The sequence below is a fragment of the Coregonus lavaretus genome (assembly GCF_964263955.1).
Source record: "Coregonus lavaretus genome assembly, contig: HAP1_SCAFFOLD_870, whole genome shotgun sequence".
Lineage (NCBI taxonomy): Eukaryota > Metazoa > Chordata > Actinopteri > Salmoniformes > Salmonidae > Coregonus > Coregonus lavaretus.
The window spans coordinates 113888-133691 of NW_028161189.1; the positions used below are offsets into that span (position 1 = coordinate 113888).

The window sequence follows — 19804 nt, forward strand, 5'->3', positions numbered from 1 at the left end:
TTTAAGTGGGAGAACTTGCACAATTGGTGGCTGACTAAATACTTTTTTTCCCCACTGTATATGACAGACATTTTTAGGAATAATCTCCCATCTCTCCATTAAATGTGTATCAATGTCTAGTTGAGTGGTTAAGGTACCTACAGTACATGATAACTCCATAGCTGGATTCAATACTCACTTAGAGAACGACACCCTGTCTTTGGGCGCAAAGAAGATGTTCCCCGACCTGTCAGTCATGCTGACACTGGCGCCCTGATTGGCCAGGGCCTTCTTGGGGACCCTCCCTCTGGCTCCTCCTCCCCCGCCCTCTCTGGACTCCAGGGTCAAATTCGGCGCCCAGCCGTCCGCAACGGGCCTCCCATCCCTGGTCTTTGCTTTGGGGACTGAGGGAGGTGGAGGGAGCCGGGCCTGGGGATGGGTCTGGTTGGGCTGGGCCTTGGGCTGGGTCTTGTTGGGCTGGGCCTTGGGCTGGGCCTTGTTGGGCTCAAGATGGGGCTTGGGAACACTCTGGGTGTCCATCGGCCCAGGAGGAGAGAGGTCTGCAGGGGCAGCGGACACAGACTTGGTCTTGAAGGGTGGAGCCAGAGCCGGGGCTCTCTCGATGAGAAGGGAGCTGGGTCTTAGGGGCCTGGTCGAGGTAGCTGCGGTTGCACTCCTGTCTTGGGAGGGCCCTCCCTGGAGGGGCCCCCCCTGCCGGCTCTGCTGGATCCTGACCAGGGCCTCGCCCCTCTGCTTCTCCAACAGTTCCCTCTCGTACTGGGCGAAGTGGCGGCGCTGTCTCTCCAGAACCTCCTTCTGCTGTCGGATCTGGTCCATCATCTCCCGCTCGTTCTGCTGTTGCAGGTGCCGCTGACGCTCCTCCTTTTCCTCGTTCAGTCGCTCCAGCTTCTCCAGGACCAGCTGGTTGGCGGCCGGGACGGGGATGACGGGGGCGGGATCTAGTGGTTGAACGGGCGCCGGAACTGATGGCCGTGGCGATGAAGGGGATTCGCCGGTTTGTGCCGACCCGTCATGAACCTCTACAAGGGGAAGATGAACAACAGCACCACCTAGCTCCTCCTGATACAGGGGGGTTTCCTTCTGCATGCTGATGACCACCACCACGGGTCGCCGTGACGACTCCCGCCTTTGTTTGATTGACTTGAGCGGCTTGGTGATGATGGTGGTACTAGTGGTAGTGGTGGTGGTATCTTCCTCGAGGGGTCGCGAGGGGTCAACGCCAGGACGACGGGTGATGACCAAGCTGCCATCAGTTGACGGGACGTAAAAGGTAGGGAGGTAGTTCTCTATCTTGGGCGGAGGTGGAGAGACGGCAGCCGGTTCTGGCTTGGCCTGGCTCTGACTGTCTGGAGGTGGGGAGGCGACATCGGACACAGAAGCCCTGGGAGGCTCCTTCGACATGGGGCTAATGGGGATGACCTCTGGGGCCTGCTCCAGCTCCATCGGCGCTTCAGAAGAGAGGGGGGAACCAAGCTCCTCCGCATCCGCCAAAGGTGCCCTCTCCCTGAGTATCTCGTCGTCCACGCTGAGTAGCTCGAAGCTGCCCTTGGAGCTCTGGCTGTCGGGGGTTCCGGGCCCCTGGGGGGAGCGGAGAGGCGGGGTGGTGGCGGGGGCCAGCTCGGCCGACCAGCGCCTCTCCTCAGAGGGGGACGAGGCCCCACCACTGCCCGTGGCCCGCACCTTGAGCAGCTCCAGGCTGAACTTGGCCTGCTCCAGCTCCCTCATCCTCCGGCTCTCCCTCTTGGCCCTGGTGGTCCTCTGGCAGGGCTCGTCCAGGGTCCTGGTCCTCTCTCTCACCACCACCGTGGCAGTGGCAGCTGTCGACGAAACTGGCGGTGGTTCAGACTGGGCCCTACCGGAGCTCTCTGCGGCCCTCGCCACTCCTCCTTCACCTCCTCCCTCTTTTCTCCTCTCCTCCTGGCTGTTCAGTCTCTGGAGGCTCCTCTCCCGCTCCTTGTATGAGCGGTCCTCCCATGTGCTCAGGTCCAGGCCCATGATCCTCACTGGCTGATCATCTTCTTCTGGCGAGAGGCGAGTCTGTCCATTCTGCAGCAGCTGCTGCTGTTGTTGACTCTCTCTCTCCCTCAGCCTCTGCTCCTTCTCTTTCAGTCTCTGCTCCTTCAGCTGCCCGAAGCTGTCAATCAAGGAGGCATGGTTACAGCTAAACCAATCACAAGGCAACACCACACCTTCAATGAGTCTTACTTCCTTGTTCCTTGACAAGACAGACTAGACACTTAAAAACATATAACAGTCTCTTCCTGTTGAATGTGTCAACTCAAAGTGGCAGCCTTACGGGAGAATGTCCTCCTCCAGCTCAGCTGACTGTTGCTACTTTGTTCTGGGTGTTTATGTAACCACATTATCTGAACAGGAGATTTTTCAGCTGGCAGGCCATGAATACGGGCACGTCACCAGTTACGACTGGGCGTGGAGGGGGATTGGATATAGAATTATGACCAATAAGTACAGTGAATGAACTTTGCAGCAATTTCTAATCTCGTTGCAAGAATGTTTGAGTTGAAATGATGGTTGAAATGATGGAAGTTCAGATGGTCTTCTGTGGCAACACTGCCTTCATAAAATGTTCCATGGCATTTCATATTGATTTCCATGATCATGCAAAAGTATCCAGAAACAGTAATGAAGCATAACGTTTTGAAAGCTCAGCTGCAGATAGAAATGCATTTGTAGAACAGACAAAGTGTAGAACAGACTATTCACTCTCATGTCATGTGGAGAACCACGTCTGCTCTAAGAAACGTTCTACAACACTTAACATTAGTTTACCTCTGTCTGGCCAGGTATCCTTTCCCCGCTGCCTGTAGCAGCACCGTGGTGCCACGCAGTCGCAGGTAGGCGTCTCTGGCCATGTGGCAGCGCCAGGCCGTCTGGATGGCGAGTGCTGCCCCCTCCCGTTCTCTCCGCTTCAGCCACGCCCTCCACTCCCTCTGCAGCAGCAGGGCCGCCTCCCGCCACAGCCCGAACCTCCGGCGCTCCTTGTATCCCCGCCAGGCGGTCTGGAGGCACAAAGCCGCCTCCTCCTGGATGCTGGGGTCGTAGTCATCTTCCTGCTTGGACAGGTAGGCACGCCACCATTGCTGTGTGAGGGAAAAGCAGGTGAGATCAGCGCTGTGGATGTTACCGCATTTATAGTATGATGGAATTTGTTAAGTTTCTTGGATTTGAGTCCATCCATCTATAGCAACGTCCAATCCAAAAATCACCCCCCTATGCACTTGTGGAGATCTGATAGGTACAGTATAGGCAAATTGGCAAATATTCCATCAAGCCAATCAGAAATCAAGGTGGAGCTATTACCATGTTGCTTACACCTATCCAATTCTCTCAGATTTCCACAAGTGCATAGAGGCTAGGAGGGCCTGGGGGGTTAGGAGGGCCTGGGGGGTTAGGAGGGCCTGGGGGGTTAGGAGGGCCTGGGGGGTGAGGAGCCTAGGGGGAGCTGGGATTGGGCACTACTGAATAAAATAATTTTTGGTATAGTCAGGGAAAATGTTGTCAAAACAGGACACAAAGCTATCCAAACTTGGCTGACTACACAAAGAGCAAAGGCAGTCTCAGCAGAGATAATATAAATACATTAACTGTTTGACAGACCTTTTGTTCTCCTGCTCTGGGAACATGATCACAACACTTCCATTAGAGGGTTTATTTCAATGTTGTTAGCGCTCTCCCTAAGTCTCTGGCTACTAACACTTCTACCCATTGATTGGATTTCTTTTTCTTTTCAACTAGGCAAAACCAAAACACCCGAGTCTCTTTCCAAAGGACCAAATAGGCGGTTACAGTGTAAACAAATATAATACGAGGCCCTCTCCAAGCAGGGAAGGGAGAGGTGTAGCAGGGGAACATTAACAAGGGTAGATGCCCTGATCCATTTGGTTTCTTTTTTTTTTATACTGTTTTTCACACTGTGTATTCATATACTGTATTCTTCACATAGCTCTTTCTAATATATCTAATACAGTACATTGCATTTTGTTACACTGTTTATTCCCATCGCGTATCTATATACTGGATTCCTGACATGGCTCACTGTAATATATCTACTGCTGAACATATCATTCTTAAGTAGATATTGTAGGTGTATATACACATTGATTGCATTTGGATTACTGATAGTGTTAACTGGATTAGTTCTGACATTCCTGATTTCTTGTTTTTAGTTTTTGATTATTATTATTTGTGTACTTGTTTGACAATTTTGCTGCACTGTTAGGAGCTAGTAAAACAAGCATTCGCTATAACATCTGTCAAACTGTGTACGTGACCAATAAACTTTGACTTGATCCCGGAGTGCCAGAGGTATTGCAGGGTTTGATTCCAACCAGGTACCACACCTGACTCTACTAATCACCTCAACAACTGTGCTAGTTGATCAATATCAGTGATTGGCTAAATTGCACCAAGGTCTCAAAGATCTAAAGCAAAAAAGGCCAACTGACAAACCCGAAGTACCTATCCTTAAGGTGTATTATATCCAGTACCATTCATAGCCAACTTCTCTAGTACAATAATGTCCCACTTTATGAGAGGACTTAGTTTTGGTTCCTGCTGGATACTGTAACGTAACTGAATCAACAATTGCATAAGTACTAGGATCAAATATCTGGTATGAGTCTTAGATTGTGATCGTGAAAGTTGAATGACATCCAAAACAAAGTTGAGGAACGGTCAAGACAAATAGTTGAGCTAATTCACATAATTTTCCACAAAAATTAATTGTGGGATTTTGTGGGATTACTGAAAGGGCTCTGAATCTAAACATCCCTCTATAACACATACAATTACATATCTTTAGTGGCCCATCAAAACCGGGCTGAGCAAGATTGCACAGATAAGGACTGACATATAACATTGGGATGAGAAGCATTCCTACCTCAGTTGAATAACACCAATATGTGCATTATTTCCCACTTAAATCCATTTACTAAATACTAAATAAATATCACATTTACAAACAAACACCTACTGTATCTATAGCCTGGATATACTATAGATCATTTACACAGTTAATATCACCAACTATGGTGCTGAGAGCCACAGAACAGGGTGTGCAGACTTTCTACCAGCCCAGCGCTAACACACCTGAGTCAACTAATCAACTCATCAAGACCCTGATTGCGTGCAACTGTAATGAAACCAAAGCCTGCATACCCCTGTAGCAGGACCATGCAACTGTAATGAAACCAAAGCCTGCATACCCCTGTAGCAGGACCATGCAACTGTAATGAAACCAAAGCCTGCATACCCCTGTAGCAGGACCATGCAACTGTAATGAAACCAAAGCCTGCATACCCCTGTAGCAGGACCAGGGTTGGTGCCCCCTGCCCAGTCACTGGCCCTGGGGTGATGAAGCTTACCCGGTCACTGGCCCTGGGGTGATGAGGCTATAAGAAGGGGACGGTGGTTACCTGGATGGTTGTGGCAGCTAGTCTCATCCTGATGAAGTGTTTCCTCTCCAGCAGGGCCCTGAAGCGGCGCTGTAGCGTGACGATACGGTCCAGGACCTCCCTGTGGAGCAACGCCTGCAGCCGCTGACGCTCCACTTCACGCAGGAACACCTGACAGCGGACACAATGAGTGGCACATCATACACACATACATATATACTCACACACAAGGGCACACTGTTCAAGTATGGACATCCTCCTCCCTGGATGATCAGACACAGGGACACAAGAATTTCAGGTATGGACCACTAATTATAGACACATCAAACCAAAGGAATAGCTCTGGACCCATCTATCAGAGTGCGTGTGTGTATTACGTCCTGTCTCCCAGAAAGACTACAGTAATATATTGGCACTGCTCCTTATGTTCCTGTTTCTATATTTAAATAAAGTTCAATAACCTAAAGCAGGGCTGAGTCTCCAGCCCCCCCCGTGGAGACTGATAAACTGATGGTCAACTACCACTCATGGTCAACTATCCACTAGCTATGAGGACAACGCAAGGCCTGTCTGTTCTGTTCTAGTATAGTTCATTAGCCCAGCACCTGTGTTTTAAGGATGTGCGTATGACCACACACTTTTCTATATATAAGGCTGGTCTAAATGTGTAAAATAAAACAGATCAGTGCCTTATGGCAAATCCCCATGGGGGTACAATATACTACAGAAAACCAAAGACAATTGGATACAATTGTTGATATCTTGACTAAAAAGTCTCAATTTTATCCCTTTGTTTTAATCTACTGTAGTGACAGGCAGTAGGGTGACTAGTACCATGGTTTTAATCTACTGTAGTGACAGGCAGTAGGGTGACTAGTACCATGGTTTTAATCTACTGTAGTGACCGGCAGTAGGGTGACTAGTACCATGGTTTTAATCTACTGTAGTGACCGGCAGTAGGGTGACTAGTACCATGGTTTTAATCTACTGTAGTGACATGCAGCTGGGTGAATAGTACCATGGTTTTAATCTACTGTAGTGACAGGCAGTAGGGTGACTAGTACCATGGTTTTAATCTACTGTAGTGACAGGCAGTAGGGTGAATAGTACCATGGTTTTAATCTACTGTAGTGACAGGCAGTAGGGTGAATAGTACCATGGTTTTAATCTACTGTAGTGACAGGCAGTAGGGTGACTAGTACCATGGTTTTAATCTACTGTAGTGACCGGCAGTAGGGTGACTAGTACCATGGTTTTAATCTACTGTAGTGACAGGCAGTAGGGTGACTAGTACCATGGTTTTAATCTACTGTAGTGACAGGCAGTAGGGTGACTAGTACCATGGTTTTAATCTACTGTAGTGACCGGCAGTAGGGTGACTAGTACCATGGTTTTAATCTACTGTAGTGACAGGCAGTAAGGTGACTAGTACCATGGTTTTAATCTACTGTAGTGACAGGCAGTAGGGTGAATAGTACCGTGGTTTTAATCTACTGTAGTGACAGGCAGTAGGGTGACTAGTACCATGGTTTTAATCTACTGTAGTGACAGGCAGCTGGGTGAATAGTACCATGGTTTTAATCTACAGTAGTGACAGGCAGTAGGGTGAATAGTACCATGGTTTTAATCTACTGTAGTGACCGGCAGTAGGGTGACTAGTACCATGGTTTTAATCTACTGTAGTAACAGGCAGCTGCGTGAATAGTACCATGGTTTTAATCTACTGTAGTGACAGGCAGTAGGGTGAATAGTACCGTGGTTTTAATCTACTGTAGTGACAGGCAGTAGGGTGACTAGTACCATGGTTTTAATCTACTGTAGTGACCGGCAGTAGAGTGACTAGTACCATGGTTTTAATCTACTGTAGTGACAGGCAGTAGGGTGAATAGTACCATGGTTTTAATCTACTGTAGTGACAGGCAGTAGGGTGACTAGTACCATGGTTTTAATCTACTGTAGTGACAGGCAGTAGGGTGAATAGTACCATGGTTTTAATCTACTGTAGTGACAGGCAGTAGGGTGACTAGTACCATGGTTTTAATCTACTGTAGTGACAGGCAGTAGGGTGACTAGTACCATGGTTTTAATCTACTGTAGTGACAGGCAGTAGGGTGACTAGTACCATGGTTTTAATCTACTGTAGTGACAGGCAGCTGCGTGAATAGTACCATGGTTTTAATCTACTGTAGTGACAGGCAGTAGGGTGACTAGTACCATGGTTTTAATCTACTGTAGTGACCGGCAGTAGGGTGAATAGTACCATGGTTTTAATCTACTGTAGTGACAGGCAGTAGGGTGACTAGTACCATGGTTTTAATCTACTGTAGTGACCGGCAGTAGGGTGAATAGTACCATGGTTTTAATCTACTGTAGTGACAGGCAGTAGGGTGACTAGTACCATGGTTTTAATCTACTGTAGTGACAGGCAGTAGGGTGAATAGTACCATGGTTTTAATCTACTGTAGTGACATGCAGTAGGGTGACTAGTACCATGGTTTTGCCAACTTGGTATCCATCGGGCGCAAGGTCCACCTGGCCTAGGTACTGTCTGATGCCCTCTTGGGTGGCACTGGTGCCCTCGGGTAGCAGCACGCGGAAGTGACGGACAAAATCCTGCCAGGCAAGAAGAGGGAAAAGGAGAAACACACAAAAAAAACAATGGTTATAATAAATGTAGGAGGCAATTTTCAGAAGTGTGAGTCGGTGGACAGTCCTCAACGGCAACGGTCTCTACTGGTTAACTCTTCTCTATGGCACTGTACTGATCACCTGATTGGCTGGGCTTCTCTCACTTGGTCTGAATCTGTCGCAGGCAGCACAAAACACTGCAGCTCCTGAGGATTGGAGCTGTGCATCTCTAAGTGATATCACCAGCCAGTCTCTAAAGGACCATCTCTTAGCTTCACTCTACAGGAGTGACACAGGGACAAGGTCCTGTTCGGGGCACATGTGGTTTTAGGGATAGTCCATGGTGATATTTACAGGGAGGCTAACTAACATCATCAAAAAAATATTCACCATCCCACTCCCCCCCAAACGGAGGCCCGTTGTCTGATGTCAACACAGTTGGCAGTCTGGGAAACCGTTGAAGGCAGTAGGGGTGTGGCTGACTGACTGGGAAACAGATGCTGTGTTTATACAATTACCTCCACAGGACCAAGCGTTTCATTACAGACTATAGAGGCCCTGTTCTCCACACTGATCTCAGGACAGTCTTCAGAAGGGCCGCAGCTCTAATATGTCAGGGGAATTCAGATCAATGAGAACGTCAGTCTGAGGCTAAAACTATCTAGTGTTGTGAGTAAGTTCATGAGCGGCAGAATGAGGTCACGGGCGGGGCATTCCATCTCGTTTCATCGTCAAGGTTGTGTATTACAAACGTTCCATCACAATGGTTTCGCCCAGTGACCTAATGTTTGGCTTCCACAGCTGTAAACACTAGTTCAACGGTTCCTTACAGGACAAGCAATATACGAAAATAAAGGTGACGCTACTTTAAAACTGAAGGATTGGCTAAAAGTACAGTAACGAGCTAGACTCTAGACAATCCATAACATTATTGTGACATCTACTGTACCCAACTAGTCATATTCAAATGACACCTAACTTAAGAGCACTGTCCTAATAGTCCCACAATACTATCATACAAACAACATCTAACTTATGAAGTCTTGGAGACAATATGGCAGCCACTTCAAATCGCTAGTAAATAATTTCTTACACAAACAGATACAGCAGACGCCTTTGTTTTCTCAATGAACAGCACGACATGTTGCATACAACTGATCCCAATCACCAAGCCAACGGAAACACAGAGAAAGAAGTGGAAACAATGACTGAGGTTACTGAGGAACAGAGGACTTGACTCCGAGGTTACTGAGGAACAGAGGACTCCGAGGTTACTGAGGAACAGAGGACTTGACTCCGAGGTTACTGAGGAACAGAGGACTTGACTCCGAGGTTACTGAGGAACAGAGGACTCCGAGGTTACTGAGGAACAGAGGACTTGACTCCGAGGTTACTGAGGAACAGAGGACTTGACTCCGAGGTTACTGAGGAACAGAGGACTTGACTCCGAGGTTACTGAGGAACAGAGGAAATTGCGTCAGGCAGATTAACACTGACTAATGTCTACGATGTGAGTGCTTCCAGGAGAGAAGACAGGCAGATTAACACTGACTAATGTCTACGATGTGAGTGCTTCCAGGAGAGAAGACAGGCAGATTAACACTGACTAATGTCTACGATGTGAGACAGACTTGTAGATGGGGTAAATATGGGATGAGAGTGTGTGTGCATGTATATGTGTGTGTGTGTGAGAGTTTGCATACGCGTCTGTGCATCTGTCTAAAACGGCTTACCTGGAAGGTGTGCTTGATGCAGTAGCCTGACTGGCGGATGCGCACGGTCTCCAGCATACCTGTGTAGCGTAGCTGCCTGAGCACCAGACCATCGTTGAAGCGCAGGGGCAGCTTCTCTGCATTGGAACGGATGCATTTGACAAAGTAGGGTTCTGATTGGCCCAGAGTCTCCATCAGCTTATTGAGAGAGGCCTGTGGTAGGACAGATCAGGGGTGTCATCATTAGTCCAAAACGTTTAGCAAAAAAAAACCTGTTTACTCCAAACGGAAAACGTTTTGCTACGAAAACAAGAGTTTCTATTGGACAAATTCAGGTAGGCCCGTCCCTGTTTCGTTTGCTTCCGTTTGGTTCTGTTTGGTTCCTAGTGAATACATCCCAGGTATTGACATCACCAAAACCATATTAAACATCATATAAACATATATACAACCTTTGTCAGACAGAAATAATACACGGCACATTGGCTTTGTTGGTTTTATAGCAGGGAGGAGTGGTTTTGTCTGGTGTGAATAATTGTTGTCCTGTCTTTATAACCCTTTTTTGCCACATAATAAAAGACGGTCTAGGATAATAGGCTAGCGTGTGGTTAGCTGCTGTAGCATGGAGGGTTGGGGTGAGGAGGGAGACAGGTCCTCCTGGGTTCTCTTCCTCCGGACAACAACAAACAGACACTGGGTAAGGTCCACCTGATGCCATAACATTCCAAAACTGTGTGTGTGTGCGCGTGTGTGAGAGAGAGAGAAAGTGAGGGAATGTGTGTGTATGCATGTGTGTGTATGAGAGTGTGTGTATGCATGTGTGTGTATGAGAGTGTGTGTATGTATATGTGTGTATGAGAGTGTGGGTGTGGGAGTGGCTATTTCGGTGGCCAGGAATGCAGTTCCCCCCACTCCGCTCAGAAGATGAAAGCAGTGTATGAGTGTGTGTGTATGTATATGTGTGTATGAGAGTGTGTATTTTTTTTATTTTATTTAACATTTATTTAACTATGCAAGTCAGTTAAGAACAAATTCTTATTTACAATGACGGCCTACACCGGCCAAACCCGGACGACGCCGGGCCAATTGTGCGCCACCCTATGGGACTCCCAATCACGGCCGGTTGTGATACAGCCTGGAATCCAACCAGAGGGTCTGTAGTGATGCCTCAAGCACTGAGATGCAGTGCCTTAGACGGCTGCACACACATGTATGCATGTGTGTGTAAGTATATGTGTGTATGCATGTGTGTGTATGAGAGTGTGGGTGTGTGTGTGGCTATTTCGGTGGCCAGGAATGCAGTTCCCCCCACTCCGCTCAGAAGATGAAAGCAATCAGCCACACAACAGGATGTGGGAAGTGATGTCACCACTCCCTGCCTTCTGCCCAGGCTTCCTGCCAGCCAGAGGGGGTTAGAGTACAGCCAGGCTTCCTGCCAGCCAGAGAGGGTTAGAGTACAGGCCAGGGCTGGGGGATAGGGGATTGTTGTTGTGGGGGCGGTCACGCCTCTTTACACTCATACCGCGTCCCAAATGCCCCCCCCCCCCCCCCACACACTCCCCCACACCAGGCCCTGGTCAAAACTAGTGCACTATGTAGGGAATGGGGTGCCATTTGGGACTCACACTCACCCTCTGTGAGCCAAGAGCAATAGAGACAGCCAGGCATGAGTAAAGACACAACAGAGGAGTTAAGAAAGACAAGCTGGTAGGAGGGAGAGATGATTACGGCTGTGATAAAGGGATGATCATAACTGAGATGAGTTGACAACGTCCCCCTCTGTCTCATCAGCCTACTCAGCTGGTCTTAGATAAGCTGGGGACTTCCATCTTTAAGTATCACCTTTATTCTATTAAAGACATGCTCCGGAACTTTGGCGACTACTAAGTATTTTTTTTAAACCTAGTTTGAAAGCAACTGTTTTTCTGGAAGGTGTGCTGCGCCATTTTCCCTACATTATCCCCAACGTGGTTTAGCCCCCTAGCAATTTGAGTTCAACCAATGAGCTTCAGCCCCTCGCCATATGAGAGACAGCTAGCAAGATGCACATGATGAACACACAGCAGGGCGTGTGACCACTACTTTCAGAACTACTGGCTAAAAAGTATAAAAAAGTACTGGAGAATCGCTTTAATTTAAAAATAGGATTTTGGGGTTTTATTCTTCTCTTTTTGACACGGTCAAATCTGCTCAACTGAGCTTAAAATTCATCATCAGGGATCACACTAATTTCCAAAGTGACAGAGAAATGGGAATGTTCTGGGCAAGAGATGTTTTATGAAATAGTTATTTTTTTCCACCCAGACATGATGTCATCGTTGTCTTTTGGGTGGGATTACAAAAAGAAAAAGACGTCACAGGATCAGACAGACAGGCAGACAGACAGGCAGACAGGCAGACAGGCAGACAGGCAGGCAGGCAGAGGGAGGAGGTTGTAACAGGCAGCTCATGGGACAACACCCTGAGTTCCAGAGAACATCGATACTGTCAGCTGGACTCAGCTGGCAACTTCCAATACACATCCCAGATAAGTGGAGTAGAGTGAAGTTACCCCTAACCACTGATCTGAGGTCAGTTTAGTATTTTATCCCCTAATACACAAGTGTCAAACTCCAGTCCTCGAGGACAGAGTGTCTGCGGGGCGTCGCTCCTCCCTTGCACTCGATTGATCAATTAAGGTCACTGATTAGTTAGGAACTCCCCTCACCATGTTGTCTATGTCTCAATGGTCGTAATTGGACATTAATTGAAAAGATATAGCAAAAACCAGCAGACACATGGCCCGCCAGGAAATAAGTTTGACACCCTCGACCCTAATAGTTAAGGGCATGATTTGGGAGAGATACACTGATCCTAGGTCTGTGCCTAAGGGGGACTGACCTGGAACTGAGCGCTGATGCTGGGTGGTTTCTTCTTCTTGTGGAGGTGGAGGAGGGACTTGGTGATGCGGTCGTGCAGCGTCAGGTTGCTGAGGTACTTGAGGGACTTGACATCAAGCAAGTGCTGTGGTAAAAGGGAAGAACACACGACCAGTAAGATCCAGCACTAGTATTATCACTAGAGGTTTAAAGACAAGGTGGCTTAACAAGTGGCTTACCTTTGGAAGACTGGGCTTTGATTTGTAGTTTTTGTTTCTCCTGGTAAAAGAGAGCAGATGGTTTTAGGGACATAAGAATATCTACATTATGAATATCTACATTGTGTCTTCTCTACCAGGCCAATAAAAGGCTTAAAGAGGAGTGTTGCAGGGGGTTTGAGACAAACAGTCAGTGCATAGAGTAATTTAAGGAGTGGTGTAGGAGGTTTGAGACAGAAACAGTCAGTGCTGAGAGTAATTTAAGGAGTAGTGGTGGTGGGTGGATGGGTGGGTGGATGACCGGTGTTAAACAAAGATGTTGAGTCACTCACATGAGGATGCCATGGGCTCTTTCCAGGAGCTTGCTGCTGGTGGAGTTCACAAAGATTCCTCCGTCCTCTTCTGTGTTGGACCCGCTGGATGACAGGCGGCCCTGCCACCCGCCACGCCCATCCCAGCTCACACCCTCCCTGGTTAGGAACACACACAGATCAGTTTCAAAATGATCCACAGTTAAAAATATGCCTTTAGGAAATATAGAGATTTCATTTTAGCTGGACAACTAGGAAAAAGCTTAAATAAGAAAATGTTTGACCAACATTTGACTGTATTTCATGTCCTGCAGAAAGGGGCTTTTCCATGTTAAGCACCACTACAAATGGGATATGCTATCCTAGCCCTGGGTTCTGCAGTGTAAAGCCTCAGGCCTCAAGGTAAACTCTGGTCATCCCAGCCAAGCGCCTGAACAAACAGTAGGTTTTTCTATCAACACAGCGGCTCGGGTCGGTTAACGGTCAACACCTAAACCCAACACCAAACCTCCCAACACCAAACCTCCCAACACCAAACCTCCCAACACCAAACCTCCCAACACCAAACCTCCCAACACCAAACCTCCCAACACCAAACCTCCCAACACCAAACCTCCCAACACCAAACCTCCCAACACCAAACCTCCCAACACCAAACCTCCCAACACCAAACCCCTTTAGCCCTGATAGTATACTGCATCAGGACTGGGGAGGAGAAGGCGATCCATCATGGATTCCACCCGGCAAGCCATCAGGACCTGGGAGGAGAAGGCGATCCATCATGGATTCCACCCGGCAAGCCATCAGGACCTGGGAGGAGAAGGCGATCCGTCATGGATTCCACCCAGCAAGCCATCAGCACTGGGGAGTAGAAGACGATCCATCATGGATTCCACCCAGCAAGCCATCAGGACTTGGGAGGAGAAGGCGATCCATCATGGATTCCACCCAGCAAGCCATCGTAGCAGCCGGGGAGGGAGGTTTGTTTTCACACTCTGACTCATAATGATTTATACGCCACTTCCTACTGGGTCTGTGGCCACACACAGCGACACGTTAAACACGGTATCCACGTGGGAGTACACATAGAACATATAGAATGTTACTAATGGGGGGGCTCCGTCTTTCCTACAAGCGGGACGGGGTCAGAGGTTAGACACGGGTCCATGGGGAGGCGTCATGGGTGACAAGTGCAAGACAAGGCAAACAGGTGAAGACTTACAGCAAGCCATTCGTCTTCGGATTGTACTTTTTGATGTTGGCACCCAAACTAAAATGGTTACTCATTGTCTTAGGGTTTTATTGGTATAAAAAACAATAAACACCAAAGTATTTATTTGCCCAAGAAGAGGCAGTCATAGTAAAATAACACTGAGGTCTCAAAGTGTTTTGTTTTTACGACCCAATCTAGGATCCCATGGTTTTTGCAATATTTTCTTTTGTGGTTAAACCGATGGGGAAAAAACATGGCTTACATTTCAAACATATTTTGCTCTGTTTTGTGCATTCACAGCCAAGAATAGTTTGGACAGTGGAGACAGGTTGAAAATAGACTCTGGGCGTAAATGGCTGCGTCTCTTGGTTTTGTCTTAGCTGGACCTGTTTAGATTTCTCTCCATAGAGGTCATGGAAGAGACCCTAAAGACCTACTTTAGCCAAGCTACAGGAAGTAATCAGGTCCAAGATTCATATAAAGAACAGAGTAAATCCCGAACCCAAGTGGTGAGATATATTTACAATTTAAACAGGCCTCCCAATACGTTTGGATGATTTAAACTGGAGACCTATAACTCCGTTGCCTAGGGAATATAAATTATATCACTAAAGCAATATAAACAAAATGCCCTGGTGGAAATAAATTAGGTTTCCTCCCAGACCACATTTGAGACTAATCCTATAAATATGAAAATGAGTAAGAAATGTTTCATTTCTGAAATATGGAGACTTGTCCCTTTAAAACAATGTTACTCTAATGCTGTGTATGCCACAAGGAGGAATGGCTACAGAATGTTTGTTTTCAGAGTACCCCTCTGGATCCCAGACAGTACTGTACTGTCCACTGTAGCGTTCATCTGAGAAGACCCCTGCCGAGAGCCAGTATTTATCCGTCCCTGGGTCGTCTCCTGAAACACATAACTCTGACCTGACATCACGCAGGAAGCAGCTGCATGTGGGCTTTAGCACTAACTTAGTAACCATGAGTCTCTGTGTGTGTGTGTGTGTGTCTGTCTGTGTGTGTCTCCTCCTAAAATCACATTAAGAGGACTTTAACAGTCCAAGACTTGACTCCTTGTAACAAAAGCACTGTTGTAAGGGTGGTCTTTTGGCACTTGCTGTGTACGGGGGCAGTAATGTCATGCTATGGGGTTAATTATGGATTATGGGAGTCTAGGAGGCAGTGGAGGGTGTTATGGGGTTAATTAGGGGGTATGGGGCTCTAGGAGGCAGTGGAGGGTGTTATGGGGTTATTTAGGGGGTATGGGGTTCTAGGGGGCAGTGGAGGGTGTTATGGGGTTAATTAGGGGGTATGGGGTTCTAGAGGGCAGTGGAGGGTGTTATGGGGTTAATTAGGGGGTATGGGGTTCTAGAGGGCAGTGGAGGGTGTTATGGGGTTAATTAGGGGGTATGGGGTTCTAGGGGGCAGTGGAGGGTGTTATGGGGTTAATTAGGGGGTATGGGGCTCTAGGGGGCAGTGGAGGGTGTTATGGGGTTAATTAGGGGGTATGGGGCTCTAGGAGGCAGTGGAGGGTGTTATGGGGTTAATTAGGGGGTATGGGGTTCTAGAGGGCAGTGGAGGGTGTTATGGGGTTAATTAGGGGGTATGGGGCTATAGGAGGCAGTGGAGGGTGTTATGGGGTTAATTAGGGGGTATGGGGCTCTAGGGGGCAGTGGAGGGTGTTATGGGGTTAATTAGGGGGTATGGGGCTCTAGGGGGCAGTGGAGGGTGTTATGGGGTTAATTAGGGGGTATGGGGTTCTAGGGGGCAGTGGAGGGTGTTATGGGGTTAATTAGGGGGTATGGGGTTCTAGAGGGCAGTGGAGGGTGTTATGGGGTTAATTAGGGGGTATGGGGCTCTAGGAGGCAGTGGAGGGTGTTATGGGGTTAATTAGGGGGTATGGGGTTCTAGAGGGCAGTGGAGGGTGTTATGGGGTTAATTAGGGGGTATGGGGCTCTAGGAGGCAGTGGAGGGTGTTATGGGGTTAATTAGGGGGTATGGGGTTCTAGGGGGCAGTGGAGGGTGTTATGGGGTTAATTAGGGGGTATGGGGTTCTAGGGGGCAGTGGAGGGTGTTATGGGGTTAATTAGGGGGTATGGGGCTCTAGGGGGCAGTGGAGGGTGTTATGGGGTTAATTAGGGGGTATGGGGCTCTAGGGGGCAGTGGAGGGTGTTATGGGGTTAATTAGGGGGTATGGGGCTCTAGGGGGCAGTGGAGGGTGTTATGGGGTTAATTAGGGGGTATGGGGCTCTAGGGGCAGTGGAGGGTGTTATGGGGTTAATTAGGGGGTATGGGGTTCTAGGGGGCAGTGGAGGGTGTTATGGGGTTAATTAGGGGGTATGGGGCTCTAGGGGCAGTGGAGGGTGTTATGGGGTTAATTAGGGGGTATGGGTTCTAGGGGCAGTGGAGGGTGTTATGGGGTTAATTATGGGGTATGGGACTCTAGGGGCAGTGGAGGGTGTTATGGGGTTAATTAGGGGGTATGGGGATCTAGGGGCAGTGGAGGGTGTAAAGTGGGTCAGTGCACAGTCATTATTCATTCTTGTAAAGCTTTGTCAGCCTTTTCTCCAACTCTTTGCAGAACAACCCTCCTATTCTGTACTAGAGAGCGTCATTGCTGAACAACCCTCCTCTTCTGTACTAGAGAGCGTCATTGCCCTGGACAACCCTCCTCTTCTGTACTAGAGAGCGTCATTGCCCTGGACAACCCTCCTCTTCTGTACTAGAGAGCGTCATTGCCCTGGACAACCCTCCTCTTCTGTACTAGAGAGCGTCATTGCTGAACAACCCTCCTCTTCTGTACTAGAGAGCGTCATTGCCCTGGACACTCCGGAGTGTAGATAAGCAAAATAAATCCCAATCAAAATCATCAACATTTAAGTCATTTAGCAAACGCTCTTATCCAGAGCGTCTTACAGGAGCAATCAGGGTTAAGTGCCTTGCTCAAGGGCACGTCAACAGATTTTTCACCTAGTTGGCTCAGGGATTCAAACCATTCATTTTTCGGTTACTGGTCCAATGTTGCTAACCTCTGGGCTGCAACATATCTCAGCATACACCTTACAGTACACAGGTGGTCTTACCGTGGAGATTTCTCGTTGAGCGTGTTGCTGCCCTGCAGGTCCGACAGCGGTGTGCGTAGACTCTTCCTGACCACACCTGAGCCGGGAGAGACAGGGGAGGAGGAGGAGGAGGAGGACACAACCAGGTGAGAGGACACGCACAGATGGACCAGGCCAAACCCAGACCAATGTTAAACCACCTCAGACACCAGGACAATACCAGTTCCAACCAAGTGGACAAAACTGGGCTGTTTCTGGTGGTAATGATGTCATTTCAACCAGTTTTGCCCGCTGGAAAATGTAATCCAAATGTCTGATTTAAATCGGGTTAAGTTTGTGTGCTGTTGTTAGAGTGATTGTGAGAATTACAGAAGTCTGGAAGATCCATTTTGGAAGTGTTACTCAGTTTAGTTTGGACTAATGATTAACAAGGGTTTTAGTTCACTGTATGGACAGACACTGTTAAAGACACAGTTATTGGAAACATGCCTTTTATAATTGGGAAGGTCCAACACTAAGAACCACGATTCTAACTCCCCAGAAACCAAATGTTTATATAAACCCATGATTCATGAATCATCCTGATATTCCAAGAAACATCTATTTTCTCGGAAGATGATATTCTATGAAGAATTGTATGATGATATACATGAAGACCTAGAGGAGAATCTATAACTTTGTGGTCAAAAACCTATTTATGCAAAATATAATTGAGCTGAATTGTTGCATTTAAAACAACAATGGGTGCTTCTGGATTTTAAATGAACCATTGTAGCTCTGAAGCCAAAATATACATACACTCAATTCAGAGGCACCTATTTGAGTGAGATATTTGTTGGCCTCCAATTGGAGAAAGCAAACCGGTTTGGTCAGGAAAGCATTTTTCAATATCTCCAATGGCTGTGTTTTTGGCAGCAGTGAGGTTTCCCTCAATCTGATTGGCTTATGACAGTTGGCAGAGGAGATGATGTAATCCATACACCAACATTCCATCTTAAAGTCGTGAAACCTCTTCCAATCAGACACAGTGAGAGAAAACAGAGCATCTAGAAAGCATGCCATCAGGGATTTGAAGTGAACTACAGTCTAGCGACTCATTTCAGACTGGTTCAAGGCTGTATGCTATACCGTTTTCAGTATCATCAGTATTTTCTGCTATATCCTGCGCTGTCGAAGGGTCAAAAAGAGAAGAAAAAAACTGAACAGTTGGGTACAAGCTCTTAAAAACTGTGCTTGGTGTGGACTTGATGTTGAAAAACCCTGAAGAATGTGTTATTTTTTTCTAGAACACTAGAAGAGTGATATTACTGGTGTCTGTGTGAATAGCTTAGCTAGATTTACATGAGGGAGACATGGTGGGAAAGGTGGAAACCTCTCCAACCCCCATCCCCTACATGGAAACCCCTCCAACCCAACCCCCATCCCCTACATGGAAACCCCTCCAACCCAACCCCCATCCCCTACATGGAAACCCCTCCAACCCAACCCCCATCCCCTACATGGAAACCCCTCCAACCCAACCCCCATCCCCTACATGGAAACCATACCCTTCCAGATCGTCCCCTAGACCCTACCTGTGGGTAGATCTGAGATGATTGGAATATGGTAATAGGATAAGGATAAGCAATAAACAATATGGTAATAGCACAACCATGCCCTCTGATTGGCTGGATGGAGTTCTCTATATTTCTTACACCTGCCAAATCCTTTCAGATCTAAAAACATGCATAGCGGGGAGGCTAGAGGGCGAATTGGGATTGGTTGTAGATCTAAACATCCCCTATTCCTCCACCACCACCCCAAATGAGTGCCTTCATGTGGAGGTGTGTGTGTTTTGTAGGGGGGGGGGGGGGGGTGCAGACTAGTGACATGGTGGCCAGTGAGATGACCCCTGATCTACGCCCCCTGCCCCATAGCAGGTACCAGGGCAGCGTAACAGGCCAGGGCCACCAGGGCAACATGGTGACAACACTGCATGTGTCTATGATGGTGATGGTGATAGTGGTGCTACTGTGCATTACCCCAGACCACAGTGTGGATTAAAGGAGGTTAGAGTGCCTGTCACCATGCTAACAGGACCGTTCAGTGCTGGGTCGCACCCACAATCACAGAGTTAGTGAGAAGGGGGGGGGGGGGGGGAGAGACTAGCATAGGCACATACTAGATCACATGCAACACTGGCTGTTAAGACACATACAGGTACATGCAGAGATTGGGGGAGGGGGAGAGGTGTAGAGGGAGAGGAGACCAACAAGCATCTAATTTAAAGGAAGGATGAATAGAAACATTATGCCTTCTTGGTTCACCTAGTAAACATCTAGACAAAACGTACAGGTGGATGACTAATGCTCTGGAACTAAACTACAGAGTTTAATGTAGAGTTAA

At 47.8% G+C, this 19804-nt stretch overlaps 1 protein-coding gene across 1 annotated transcript in view; it reads right to left on the minus strand.

Moving 5' to 3' along the window:
• Positions 1-19804, minus strand: part of LOC311121032 (unconventional myosin-IXAa-like) — a 77827-nt gene that overhangs the window by 23269 nt on the left and 34754 nt on the right. Inside the window, exons 13-21 of the mRNA XM_084195573.1 lie at positions 17441-17516; positions 13163-13300; positions 12852-12891; positions 12635-12757; positions 9776-9967; positions 7905-8027; positions 5436-5585; positions 2791-3101; positions 179-2134 (exon numbers count right to left, since the gene is read on the minus strand). Coding sequence (XP_084051699.1) covers positions 179-2134; positions 2791-3101; positions 5436-5585; positions 7905-8027; positions 9776-9967; positions 12635-12757; positions 12852-12891; positions 13163-13300; positions 17441-17516 — 3109 coding nt within the window. The remainder of the gene's footprint in view (positions 1-178; positions 2135-2790; positions 3102-5435; positions 5586-7904; positions 8028-9775; positions 9968-12634; positions 12758-12851; positions 12892-13162; positions 13301-17440; positions 17517-19804) is intronic.